Raw genomic sequence first — 14,496 nt, 5'->3', positions numbered from 1 at the left:
ATGGGTCGATGTGAACCAATTTTTGCGTGGTCATTAGGGAACATATACCAACACCATGTACCGAATTTCAGCCGAATCGAATGAAATTTGCTTCTCTTAGAGGCTCCGCAAGCCAAATCGGTGGATCGGTTTATATGGGGGCTCTATATATATTTATGGACCGATGTGGACCAATTTTTGTATGGTTGTTAGATACCATATACTAACACCATGTACCAAATTTCAGCCGGATCGGATGAAATTTGCTTCTCTTAGAGCAATCGCAAGCCAAATTTGGGGGCCCATTTATATGGGGGCTATACGTAAAAGTGGACCGATATGGACCAATTTTTACATGGTTGTTACAGACCATATACTAACATCATGTATCAAATTTCAGCCGGATCGGATGAAATTTGCTTCTCTTAGAGCAATCGCAAGCCAAATGTGGGGGTCCGTTTATATGGGGCTATACGTAAAAGTGGACCGATATGGCCCATTTTCAATACCATCCGACCTACATCAATAACAACTACTTGTGCCAAGTTTCAAGTCGATAGCTTGTTTCGTTCGGAAGTTAGCGTGATTTCAACAGACGGACGGACGGACGGACATGCTCAGATCGACTCAGAATTTCACCACGACCCAGAATATATATACCTTATGGGGTCTTAGAGCAATATTTCGATGTGTTACAAACGGAATGACAAAGTTAATATACCCCCATCCTATTGTGGAGGGTATAAAAAATCCTAGATTGATGGAATTTTATTTATTTAGTAGGAATTCGCCACAATTATTCGCCACTAATTGTTTACTGGGTTAATGGCCAGTTTCTCATCCTCCGATTAATTTTAACCGGTGGATAGACCTCCGGTTAGTAAAATTTTTGTATGGGATCAGCTGTTTTATCGACACGATAAATAATAACAAGACAATGAGAAACTGGCCCTAAATCTGTTGACAAATTAAAGGCCGGAACACAATTGCGACGTTTCTACGTACCGCGTAAAATAGATGTAATTGAACGTACGACGTAAATACGCCAATACGTTGTCGTCGTCAATTGTGAGCGAGATCATAGGAACATGTGTGTTTTATTTTTGACAGCGTATTTTTGAATTTATTTTGTTTATTTTTTAAGAAAATGTGATTCTTTTTGTTTTCTATTGTTTTATTATATATTTATTTCGTTGTTTCTATCATTAGAAACTATTATTATTTTAATTTTGACATCAATAAAATTATTCATTATTTAATAAAGAATTTTTTTATTGTAAACTCTTTTTAGTTAAAATGTTCTCTTTTTTTAAAGCGAAAGTTCTCTTTTGAAAATTATCCATATGGAAACCCTACCAGAAGGGCACCTAATAATTGCACTCATGCGATACTTTTTTGTAGTAACTTGGCGTGGTACAACTTCTCAAGAGTGACGGCGCTTTTCCGAGGAGTTTTGGATATCGTATACGACTGTTTTCGACGTAGTGGGGATTCTCAGAAGCGCCCCCAAATTCAAAAAATGTTGGCAGGGATACCATTCACAATTTTAAGCGAAATAACTATGTTTTCAGCACTTCATCATTCATTTTTATTTAAATAAATTATAAGAAGCTAGTTGTGCTTGGTGTTTCACAAAATATAAAATGGCTCTTGTAACAATAGTGATGGCAAAATACTTTCATGCGAATAGTGATGGCAAAATACTATCACAGTTAGCGATTGTTGCAGTGTCACTTACGAGTCTATGGTAGCGATGAGGATGAAATGGAACTTTGAAATGCTGGCAGTGCTCTAGCGAAAAATTTCGTTCCCATAAGAAATGCTTTGCTATTTATTTTCGGCAATGTTCAATTTCGTAAGCTGGTACGCACCTCTACGGGGATTTCGTGCCTAGTGTGAATGTAGTATAATGTGCTTTACAGACTATCAGTTATTCCGGACGACAGTGTTTGTGTCGAACATATCCCAATAAACACAGGATGAGCGTTTTTCAAATGCAACACCTCTTCAGTTTGAGGGTAAATATCATTTTCAACATAAATTCAACTTGACTTGAAAAAGCTCATCTTCAATTCATCTTCAAATTGTTTGCGAATTACAACCAATTTGGCAAAATGTTGACGAAAACTTTGAAAATGTGTTGAAGATAATTGGAGAAAACTTTGACAAAACACTACCCTGAAATGCAACGAAAAAACCACATGGTTTTCAATACTACTTTGGACAACAAAGTTCGTGGAAGAAATACAAAAATGTGGAAATTTTTTAATAATCAATTGAAATTGCTTATAATAATTGGTAAGTAAAACTAAAACACGAAATGAAAACTTGAAGGAAGTCACTAAACTCAAATCTCTTTGCAGACAACTAAAATATTTGGATGCTGATTCTTGGACACATTAAGAGGCTGGCCGATGAAAAATGGTAGTGGCTTATCGAGAAGAGAAAGTTTCCATAAATCAAAGTGCAACCAAAAAAACTTGGTATTTATGCTTTTCCATATCAACAACTACTGGATGATAATTCGCATCACATCGATAGTTTAATTTATATCGCATCATCGGTTTAATTTGTTATTTTGTGAATTGAAATTGCTGGAAATTTATTCCAATTATCTGGTCATCAAGTTCCTGAAAATTGCCAGTATTTTAATAACAACAATTTTGTAACACCAACGTTCTTGAGGAAATCACGAAGTACGTGGTCAGTTGGAAGAAATACAAATTGGTAAGTCAAAATAAAAAGTGAAATGAAAACATAATGGAAATCACAAAACTCGATTGTTTTGCAGAAAACTAAAATCATTGAATGGTATATTCTTGGAAGATGTTGGCCGATGAAAAACCGATGAAGGAAACAACAAAGAAAAGTTTTCAGAAAACTTACAAAGTGCAACCAATTAAAACAAAGTACAACAATTCCTATATCAAGAACTTCTGGATGAAAATATGCATTACATCAATTTACATCCCGTCATCAGTTTGATATTTTGTGATTTCCTCTTGCTGGAATCTATTCTAACACACAAGCCAGCAAGTTCCTCGATAGTAATTATTTCAAATGGCCAGCATATTAATGACACCAACATTATGGACGAAATGGAATTATACATGTAAAAATGTTTAAGATATTTAAAGTTGTATTCATAGTTTTATTTATTAATACGTTTAATAAGATAATTACATTTTGATTGGTATAATATTATTATTTTCATATATTATTAATGTTATTTTTAAGATTATTATATTTGTTAACGAAAAAATAATAAAATTTACAAAATCCCTAGAAATGTAGTATTGACTTTCAGTTAGAACTAGCATTGACTTTCATACAAATTGTGGTTTGAAAGTATTCGCAACAATGCTAGTTTTTTATTTTTCTCACATTGAAAACTGTTTGAGAAATTATTGAGTAGCGATGCATTTCAATTTGAGGATTACAATTGAGAAATTATTGCTATTGTGTTGAATTTTACTGTTGAGGGTAATGTCTGTTTTTTGTTGAGAACGCGATTTTCTCAACAATTTCTCAACTTGAATATTACCCTAATCCTTTGAAAAAATGTTTGAAAAATTATTGAATTTTAGTATTTTTCAAACGTTTGTGTTTATTGGGATCCCATATATTGTGCACATTATAAGTAAAGTCCGAAGGCATAATCGATACTGCTGCATGTTTATGGGATCGATAACACATTTACCGATTATTTAGTCATCGCCGACAAGTCGTATCGATCCGACACACTGCAAGATTCTTTACAAACACCGACATTCCGTCTGGAATAACTGTTAGTCTGTAAAGCGCATAAGTGCCGCGTTCAAGCTGTACGTTACGACTGTATAACTATATTTTTGATTGTGTAGTCGGTATACTTGCCATCGGTGTGTGCAACTCTAGCCATCGGTGTGTGCAACTCTGCCGGCCAACCACATGTGACGATTACCAGTTCCATTTTTTTTGTCATTTACAGTTTCGGTTACGAATTGTATTCGGTATTCAGTAATTTGAATGCACTACTCGTTGTGAACAAACGAATGAGAAGAAGAGTGAGAAGAAAAAAATTATTTTTTGGAACATAAAAAATTATCAACCTGTTTAATATGAAGTTTGTTTCGAAAACAATCTTTTAAATATATTGATAAAGGATATACCATAGGTACAGTGAGCAAATTCGGCATCGTATTTAATGAAAATAATATCAAGTTCGGGTTGATTTTTTCTTTTAATATATTCTTTTCTGCGTGTGAATGTGTGAAACAATATAACACAACAATAACAAAAAAACAATTAGGAATTATCAAAGAAGACATAGGCACTTTGCACTTTTTTTCATTCTAAATACATGTTTTCTCACAAATGTCGAATGGTGGAAAACTCTAAAAGAAAAAGGTATTCAAACCTTTTATTCATACGTACATATAGTGGCCTTTGGATTTCGGGACGTCTATGCATGGAAAATGGATACTGTCTTCTTCTTCAACAAACGAGGAGAGAATGAAAGAAGAGAAACACCTAGTGTCGGACAAAATCTTGGAAAAATTCGGAAAATCAGTATGAAACGGCAAAAAAAAACCTTTTGGATTAGCGAAATGCTACATTCAAATTGGTAAATTTGTCCTTTTCGGCATTTAGGAAGTGAAGTTATTGGGTATAATTAATTATGTACTTCGGAATACTTGGGCCACAACGTGATTTCAATACAATTCTCTTTTGTGATTATCTGAACGAAAGATTGTATATATTTTTAGGGATATGGGGACCATTTAAGTGCCTTGCAAAATTACAAAAATTTCCATGTATATCATGATCCAATTAATAGTACATGAATTATTTTTTCTTTTATTTTAGATAATTTCTTGGACACGAGGCAAGGGTGTTTGTCCTAACTGGCTAAACTGTCGAGAATTGGCGTAAAATGTTATAAGGTTCTAAACCAGTGAATTGGTTTCCTCTATACAACGGTTTTGCTCACCAGGACATCAGTGATCTCATTCATAGTAGAGATCATACATCCAGGAGTTCATTGCAAATATAGTGTGTCACTCTTCACAGTGATGCGGCATTGGTCCAGACAGAGTGTAAGCAAATTTATACAAATAAAGCAAAATATAAGAAAAGGAATTTCAACAATAAATAGTAGGTGGGCAACAGACCCATACGCGTTCGGTGTTCAGTTCCAACGCGCCATAGGTCTGTGAAGAGGATAACATCTGCACCAGAAGAATTATTAGTAAAATTTATTTTTACCTCGTAGCCATCATTAAATACTGAAAAATTTGCAACATCCTCGAAAATGATGATTACCAAAAGCGACGTCATTATGTGGTTTAGGGCTCTCGAGAGCTATAAAAGAATTGATACAATGTGCACATTGCTTAATTTGTGCTTGCCCTTTGAATTACGATTTCTTGGTACTTGTCTAGAGGAGTTGGGGCGCAGAGACTCCCAAGAATTACGGGGCATGGAGCTGAGAGCAAACAATCCTCAAGATTTGGCACAAGACATGGTTGCCTGTCAAAAAGGTGAACCTACAGACATGAAAGTTCGTCGTAAAATGGCCTTGTATTTGGCATTAATACGTGCATGCAATCGAACCAATGTTACCGAAATATTTCGCACTCTGGAGTCATGGGGCGAATTGGATTTTTCGACTATGTCTGATATTGACACCCTCAAGGAGCTACTATTGGTTTATACAATGGCTGCCAATCATCCGGTATTTGAGTTTGATCAACATTTGAAATGTATGCGGATATTTGAGAAGATTAAAGAAAATAAACTAGTGGCCGATCCTCCACCTTCCCAGACTCCACCACCAACACAAACTCATCATCAGACGACAATGGAAAACCAGACGCTGCCTATGACACCACAACATCAGCAACAGCAAATGCATCAACATCCAGCACCACCTCCGTCCCAACAGGAAATGATGCAACAGCATACATTGCATCCAGCCATGTTTGCCTCGGGTCAACATCATCAGTTGTTGGCTCAAACTCCGATGCAAATGTTGCCACAGGGAATCCCTCTGAGTTACCCACAAAGTCATTTGGCTAAGGTAAACTATGCATATGTATGTGAAATCTTTTATCAACTATTTGTAGAACTATTTATTCTTAAGATTTATTGATAAATATTCAGGGGTATACATAAAAGATGAAATATCAAATATTTTAGGTAAAATAAAAATCGAGATTGACTTTTGGTAATCTAAAAGCTCTTTTGAAGTAGGACTAAATTAACTAGTCGAATTTCGAAGTTGGCCAGTTTTGATTATCAAGCCATCGAAATCGAAGTCATGTGAAAAATATATTCCGGCTTTATGAATTCGAAGAGAAATACTTTGCAAACTCTATTCTCTATTATAACAGTAAAATATTTCTCTTATACTACAAACTTATACCTTTTTATTTTCATTTATTCATTCGGAACATGTAATTCCGAATTCCTTCTGTCCAAATTATATAGCACACTCCAGATTATCGTATTCAATAAGACAGGATAAGCTTGTTTATAATTAAAACCAAAATTTCGATAGCATGCATCGAGACATATTAATAAATATTTTTGAAATTCCCACCATTCCAAAGATAGGGAGCCACCGTGGTGCAATGGTTAGCATGCCCGCCTTGCATACACAAGATCGTGGGTTCGATTCCTGCTTCGACCAAACACCAAAAAGTTTTTCAGCGGTGGATTATCCCAACTCAGTAATGCTGGCGACATTTCTGAGGGTTTCAAAACTTCTCTAAGTGGTTTCACTGCAATGTGAAACGCCGTTCGGACTCGGCTATAAAAAGGAGGTCCCTTGTCATTGAGCTTAACATGGAATCGGGCAGCACTCAGTGATAAGAGAGAAGTTCACCAATGTGGTATCACAATGGACTAAATAGTCTAAGTGAGCCTGATACATCGGGCTGCCAACTAACGTAACCTAGCCGCTTGTTCATAATGCCAAGTACGCATAGATAGAAAAATATATTTTTTGTCTTAAATCACGAAATTAATCAATTAAAATAATTTTTAATTTAAATTTCTTCAATCACAAACAAAGTTTATTAAAAAAATTAATTGATACAATTATTATTTTTTTTCAATCATTATTATTTTTTTGACTACAGCCTAAAACCATTTATTTTTTTTTAATTCAATTAAAAATTTAATGGAAAAATTTTTGAGACATATTTTTCTGTGTAATAGTATAGCATTTAAGATTATGAAGTATCCACTATCTAAAGTGGATTAACTACTCCATTTCATGAGTAAGAAGGCTAAATTAGATATAGTGACAGCCCGTTACTTAACTTATACTCGATAAACTCGACTTGTTTATCCTGTGTTTATCATCCAAATTTTTCTAATTTCACATAAATCACAAATTTATTGTATCAAAACCCTTTTTAATTGGATCAATTAATTTTTTAATTAATTTTTATCAATTGGACCAAATAATTTCGTGAGTAAAAACAAGAGATATTTTTTTTGGGTGTAGTTAGCTAGATATTTTTGTAAGTGATCCACTTTTCATCGTCAATTACCAACTGCTTCAGAAGAGACAGATTTTTCACAAATAGGGTTTCAATTGAAAGGGAAATGCGATCCAAATGTTTTTTTTTTTTTGGTAATTCTGAGTATATTCGTAAAGAACAAATCGGGCTGCCCCTTTAACCTAATGACTAAAAAGAATTTTTCTTAAGTTTTGTTTTCTATCATCTAAGAAAAAGCCAATTTAAACTTTTACATGGACAATAAAATCAAAACCAAAAGATGATAGGACTAATAAAGTATATAGTAATTGTGATCACGGTTGCCACAACTGGTGGAATTCTACCAAAAATGGAAGATTTTTTACTGTTTGGTAGATTGGTAGAGTTCTTTATGTTTTGGTAGATTTTACAAAACATTCCTCTTCGCAAATTTTTAATAGATATACATTTTTCTATAGAAATAAAATAAATAAATAAAATATAAAAAAAAAATCCATAGAAATAAAATTTTGATAACATTTTCTACAAAATTTTCTATAGAAATAGAATTTTGACAAAATTTTTTATAGAAATTAAAAACTTCTTTATTCTCAAGTAAAAACTTCTTCTCAAATGTCGACATTTTTAGGCGATTTTTTCCATCAAACGGTCCAATAATTATGTCTTGCAGTAGCCCGGCAGCAGGTGACTGCATATTTCATGGTTGTTGGCCATTGTTTATAATGACTACTGACATAGTGCCCTGGGTTTTTCAATCAACTGATATCTTGCAGTAGAGGTTGATCGTCCTTTTAAATACAGACACCAAAGACTTGCCAGTTGCTGATTGCGTTTTTTCATACTATGGAGCGAGTTCATGGGAAAATGTATCAACCCCAGGACCGATACAGGACTAGTCTCTGATGTGTATGGACCAGTCCCAGTTCTGTTGAATGAAAATTTAAATATTGCTACAAACTGGAGCACTGTTACCAGTGGTGTGATAAGTTCGATGTCCACACAATATATAATATTTCTAAGTCTGAACCGATTTATATGATATTTTTGATATTTGTGGAATATCACAAATTAAAATAGTAACAGAATTACATTTCGAAAAAATGAAAGCAATTAATCAAAATAATATCAGTTATAATTTCTATGAGGAAGTTCATATATTACACAGAAAAATTTTTCTGATTCAATCACGAAATTAATTGATCCAATTAATTTTTTAAGTGAAATGTCTTCAATCACAGAAATGATCAATTAAAAAATTAATTTGACAACCAAACTGTTCCTCTCCTACTAAGAGGTACTCCAATTTTCTATAGCAATAAATATATCAATACATTTTCTATACAAATACAATTTTGACAAAAATTTTACAAAATCTTCCATTGAAAAAAAAAATTGACAAAATTTTCAATTGAAATAGCATTTTTTTATAGAAATAAAATTTAAAAAAAAATATTCTATAGAAATAAAATTTTAACAAAATTTTCTAACGAAATAATTTTTAATAGAAATAAAATTTTGACAAAAATTTCTACGGAAATAAAATTTTGACAAAAATTTCTATAGAAATAAAATTTTGTCAAAATTTTCTATAGAAATATAATTTTGACAAAATTTTTTATGGAAATAAAATTTTGAAATTTTTTTTTATGGAAATAAAATTTTGAAAATTTTTTTTATGGAAATAAAATTTTGACAAATGTTTCTATAGAAATAAAAGTTTGACAAAATATTCTATTGAAATAAAATTTTTTAAAATACAATTTTAACGTAATTTTTGATCGAAATAATTTTTTTTATAGCAATAAAATTTTAACAAAATTGTCTATAGAAATAAAATTTTTACAAAAATAAAATTTAGGCAACGTTCTATAGAAATAAAATTTTTACAGAAATAAAGTTTTAACAAAATATTCTATAGAAATAAAATTTTCTATAGAAATGAAGTTTTAACGAAATTTTTTACAAAAATTAAATTTTGGCAAATTTTTTCTATAGAAATAAAGTTTTTTTTATAGAAATAAAATGTAACAAAATATTCTTCAGAAATAAAAATTCATAATAAGCACAAAATTTTTATCAAAAACTTCAAAATAAGACTTTTGGTAGATTTTTGGTAAAATTTTCTTCAAATGTTGGTAGACTGTTTTTGGCATGAATGGCAACGTTGCATACCTTAATTCAAAATAAGACTTTTTTGGTAGATTTTTGGTAAAATTTTCTTCAAATGTTGGTAGACTGTTTTTGGCATGAATGGCAACGTTGCATACCTTGAAAAAAATACCTTTTTTGGTATTTAGTGAACACTATCATTAATTCAATTAATAATTATTCACCAAAATTGTCTTTGTAATTAATATACACCAAAAAAATACCACCCAAAAATGTTCTATTAAAATTTAAATTTTATTCAAATAGGACGATACGTATAAAATTCCAAAAAGAAACTCCAATATGAAAATCAGATAAGAAATGTGGCACTTATATTGCGAACCACATTATATATGTGATGAGAAAACATGCTTCTTAGTCGATTAGTGTAATGTTTCAATTCAAATCAAAATTAATATAACATATTAATATCCAAACTAAGGACTACTTTCACCTATTGACCCTAATGAAAATCAATATTTTCATTATTCCATTTCAGTTAATACCATCCGCTGACGGAACTACGTTACAGCATCAAATCACAACGGTTGAAAATCTACAACATTTGATTTCCTCCAACATCATTCCAGACACAAGTAATGCCGCCATACTAGCTCATCCCAATCCAGCGTCATGGGCCATGAGGCAATATCATCCTCCACCACCACCACAAACTACAGGAGCTCAGAATTTAGTGGAACACCCACCACAGGCCTCATCGCCAATGCTAAGTCAACAATCGTCTCCGTCTAGTAGTCGTGCCACAAGTCCAAATCGTACATCATCGTGCGACAGTGTTGGAATAATGCAAGGTCAACATCAGACGTCACAAAATCCCACACAGACGCGTAACATGTCCCAGAGATTGGCGGGTTCATCGCTGAAAAATATTAGACGTCCATCGGCCGAAACAACACCACCACCGATGACACAAATGGAAATGATAATACCACCGAATATGAAGCATATTCAAGAGGTTAGTATATTACATTGGTGATTTATATTTCTCGGAAATGGTTTTGTAATGTTCTCTTATCTGTCTCTATATCAGGTGGTAATGAATAATGAGGGAACTGGAAATCAATTGCAAAATTTAATACGTAATGGTTTTACACGATCCGGTAATCATCAACGTGTAAAGGCCAATACCTACGTACCACCCCATCAGCAACAGCAGCAACAGTCGCCAGTCAATCAGCATTACCAAGGAAATTTCCCTGTAAATGCTGGTTTAACGTATGCCATGCAAAATATGACCATGGCCGATATGTCATCTAGTGGTCATCATAGCATGGATGCAAATATGCTAAATATGAATTCCAATAAAAGTGCGGGCAGTGATTCGGGAAGTTCTATGGGGTCTTCGGGTGAAATTTCACCCCCAGAAACACCGACTTTGATGATGAACAATGCCACAACGAATCCTGCAATGAGAGTGGGTAGTGATAGTCAACAGTCGCAGCAGCAACAACAACAACAGCAACCGACCCAGAAACATCACCAACCATCCCAGTTGAGTTACAACAAACAAATGGGATTACAACGTTTAAATGGTCGATCGGAAAAAATGGCCTCGTCTGGAGGAAGTGGTGGAGGAAGCGGTAATAATGTGATGAATACAAGTTCCATTCTTTATGCTCAGTCCCAGCAACAACAACAGCAGCAACAAACACAACAGTCAGCGGCAAATCAACAGGCAATTTATGCGGAAATGCTCTTGGGGCCGGCAGCTGCTAATGCGGCGACTGCAAATGTTATGCAAACCTCTTTAACTAATAACAATCCCGGAGGCAATCCTGCGACGAATGTTGTATCCACTAACAATAATATGGTTGGCAACAATACAGTCCTTATAAGTTCTCCCTCGGCTGGCGCTGGTACTGCTACCTTAGGTAATGTCTTATCCTCCAATTCAGTGATTTTGCCACATCAACAGCAATACAATGCGACATATTCTTATCATGCTGCCGCCGCACAACATTTAGCATCGCGTCCTCCAATGGCCCATAATCCACAAATGGCACCATCTCCTCATAACGCTTTCCGATCGCCTAATTTCCTAGTGCCACAGGAGGTATCCCATTTCTATCCGGGAGGCATCACATTTCTACCCGGTGCACCCCCATTAAGAACGACTAACGCCGCCGCGGCAGTTGTAAATACCCAGCCTGTTACTCCTACGCCGCAACAAGTGCAACCACCCCAACAAGCCCAGCCGCAGCCACAATTACAACAAACACCACAAGCCACTATCCTACCTTCACCCTACAGTTCGTTAAATGTGAGTCTAAGCACGAAACCTCTTTCGTGTTACAATTGTGGCTCACAGACACACATTGGCCGTGAATGTCAAGAAGCATCCATGGATGATGTAACACGCAATGCCATTTATAAATTAGACTACTCACAGGCAGCCACTGGAGCGGGGGCAGGAGCCACCTCGACCCCTCCAGCCCAATCCCAGCAAGGGCAACAGCAACAACAGTCTGTGAGCAATAGTGCATCCGAATCTTCTATATCATCAGCAACACAACTCAAAGGTCACGATAGCACCAGCAATGTGAATTCCCTATCATCGTCGGTGGCTTCAGCGTCTTCTGTTCCCAGTGCGACGTTGGCAGCCGCAACAGCGACAGCCGGGGCAAAGTGAGCCAGCCAGCCCTCAGTTGTAAAGTGATTAGGCAAATCAAAGTGAGTGTTATTCATAGATAAAATGAAACAAAAAAAGGTGTTCAACGATCAGATGATGAAGACGTAAGACTATATATAAATATATACATAGATGTTATTAGGTTTAAACTGGATTTAAGCATAAGGTTATACGTTCGCAAAACAATAACAAAAGAAAAAGAAAAAACGTAACAAAAATACAAAAATCAAAAAAAAATCTAAATAAACTAAGAAAGTTTTAAAGAGATAAGTGTCCATACCATAATACCCTAGTACACTAAGTTGTGAGGATTAAAGAATTTGTAGACTACTTATTTACCTTTGACCAGGATACTCAATTGAAATGCCACATAGCTACAAATGTCAAATGCTTAAAATTCTACACCAATTGTGGCGACAATTTTTCAGTCATCCCTTGACTTAGCGTATTATGGAATTTAGGTATTGTTATATGCTACTTATGTTTTGTCGACATAAGTTTGATTTTAAGTTTATATTTTTGACAATTTTTTTTTTTTTTTTTTGGTTAAAGAAAATTATTTTTTATTATTTAAAGAAATTTTTAATTATTCTAAATAGTTCCGTTATTTTGGCAAAAATGTTTAATTTATTATTAAAACAAAATTGTAAATTATTGTACAAAATAAAAAAAAAAATGTAATAGGAAAACCAAAAACAAAAAAGAAAAAAAAACAACAAAAACAAAACGACAATTGAATTCAAGTGGATGCTAAAGTATATATATATTGTTTTAGAAAGCGAACTCTCTATAATGGCATTAATGCATTGTTTTTTTATTTTATCCACATATTAATGGTATGATTGTAGTTTGTAAAAAATGTCTAGCATTGTTACTGTGTAAGAAAAAAATATTTGAATTAAGTAAACCATTGGAATCTTATCACGTTTACTCGCGCACGTTTGGCGATGATTGTTTAATGGTAATTTTTCTCTAATAAAATTAATGTCTCTCGGACAGTACATAACATTTTTAAAATGTTGCCAGAAACCATAAATATTTCGTGACCCTTTTATTAATAGGGGTAAAATATATTTCCTTTATTTAGTTTTGAAATGTTTCCTTAAAATCATTCATCCGAAGAATTTTGTTTTACGTTAACGAAGCTCTTTCTTACACATTCCTTACGAATATTGGATAAAGGAGGATGAATATGGTGGAGCTAAGGATTTTTTTTTGGTCAAAATAAAAAAGAATTAAGTTAGCGGCACAAAATAAAATGTAGAAAACACGCTTTTTGAGGAAAGTATATAGTGTTGTATTATAACATATGGACTCATGCTTCTTTTGACATTCCTCTTCTTTCGATTGCAAGAAGATATGCGTATAAAATTAATACCGCGACAAATATGGGATAAGAGTAACCCATTGTTCCAAAGAAGATGGGCCTTTTCGGAAACGCAATGTTGCGCTGCAACTCCTGCTCAACCTCGATTTTGTTGCGCAGCTGTTGTTGATCACAACAAATGGAAAAATACATAATACATTTAATTTGTGAAATTGATGATTCTTCAAATGAGTCTAGCTGTGTTATTTACAGAAAAAAAGAAAAATTTATTACTACAACAAGTTTGTAGAAAGTTACGAAGAGTTCCAAAAGTGTTGGGATAGTTTACAGTCGTTAAACAATAACCGGAAGATATATTTTTCATCACTTTCGCATGAGCCGATTAACACTTCAATAAGCATTACAATATTTGTGAAAAGTGATTTCAGTCCTTCGCAAATTCTCCCTCAATGTCCAAACGTGCTCTTAATATCAATTTGGTGCTTTTGGAATCCACCTTTAAGGTGGATATTAAGTTCGAGTTTAGCCGCTAAAATCGTCTTTTTTCACGATTACTTTTCTTTAATAATCCATTTGTGACGATTTTAGCGGTTAAACTCGACCTTAATACTCACCTTAAACTCGAACTTAATACCCACCTTTACCCTAAAAAATCCTTCAATGAAGTTAAAATAAAATGTGAAGTAAAAATAATTGAAAATTTTAATAATCGTTCTCTGCAGAAGCCATTTTAATACTGCCTTTTTTCTTGTACAAGGTTTGCGCAACATATTGTTACCGGACACATGACGCTTGAATGTGTTGCCGCAGTACATGCAGCGCAACATTGCATTTCCGAAAAGGCCCAATATTGGGTAATTTTTTAAAGACTTCTTAAAGTCCAAACAATGTTGTAGATGCAC

At 33.8% G+C, this 14,496-nt stretch overlaps 1 protein-coding gene and 1 long non-coding RNA gene across 5 annotated transcripts; both read left to right on the top strand.

The window, feature by feature from the left end:
- Nucleotides 1–1,945: 1,945 nt before the first annotated feature.
- Nucleotides 1,946–3,068, top strand: LOC142227542 (uncharacterized). The gene is made up of 3 exons (XR_012719894.1): nt 1,946–2,277; nt 2,343–2,706; nt 2,771–3,068. It is a non-coding gene; the product is annotated as an uncharacterized LOC142227542 (long non-coding RNA).
- A 913-nt stretch (nt 3,069–3,981) lies between these two features.
- Nucleotides 3,982–13,303, top strand: LOC142224372 (uncharacterized). Of its 4 annotated transcripts, none has more exons than XM_075294146.1 (5): nt 3,982–4,135; nt 4,828–5,057; nt 5,234–6,040; nt 10,117–10,593; nt 10,669–13,303. In XM_075294146.1, the coding sequence occupies exons 2-5, from the start codon at nt 5,034–5,036 to the stop codon at nt 12,265–12,267; spliced, it is 2,907 nt and encodes a 968-aa protein (XP_075150261.1). In that variant the 5' UTR covers nt 3,982–4,135; nt 4,828–5,033; the 3' UTR covers nt 12,268–13,303. The 4 variants fall into 4 exon arrangements, with proteins under 4 accessions (XP_075150261.1, XP_075150259.1, XP_075150262.1 ...); XM_075294144.1 differs by having other exon boundaries at nt 5,234–6,055; XM_075294147.1 differs by having other exon boundaries at nt 4,828–5,169; nt 5,234–6,055.
- Nucleotides 13,304–14,496: the final 1,193 nt, after the last annotated feature.

The sequence above is a fragment of the Haematobia irritans genome, chromosome 2 (genome assembly GCF_050003625.1).
Source record: "Haematobia irritans isolate KBUSLIRL chromosome 2, ASM5000362v1, whole genome shotgun sequence".
NCBI classification, from domain to species: Eukaryota; Metazoa; Arthropoda; class Insecta; order Diptera; family Muscidae; genus Haematobia; species Haematobia irritans.
This window is presented reverse-complemented; position numbering and strand designations above follow the sequence as displayed.

What these genes read in the sequence shown, in the direction of transcription:
- LOC142224372 (XM_075294144.1), top strand. Translation starts at nt 5,034, where the DNA reads ATGCGGCATTGGTCCAGACAGAGT. An exon ending in GGCATTGGTCCAGACAGAGT is followed by an intron (nt 5,058 to 5,233) that starts GTAAGCAAATTT and finishes TTTACCTCGTAG; the next exon opens with CCATCATTAAATACTGAAAA. An exon ending in CTAAGGTAAACTATGCATAT is followed by an intron (nt 6,056 to 10,116) that starts GTATGTGAAATC and finishes ATTCCATTTCAG; the next exon opens with TTAATACCATCCGCTGACGG.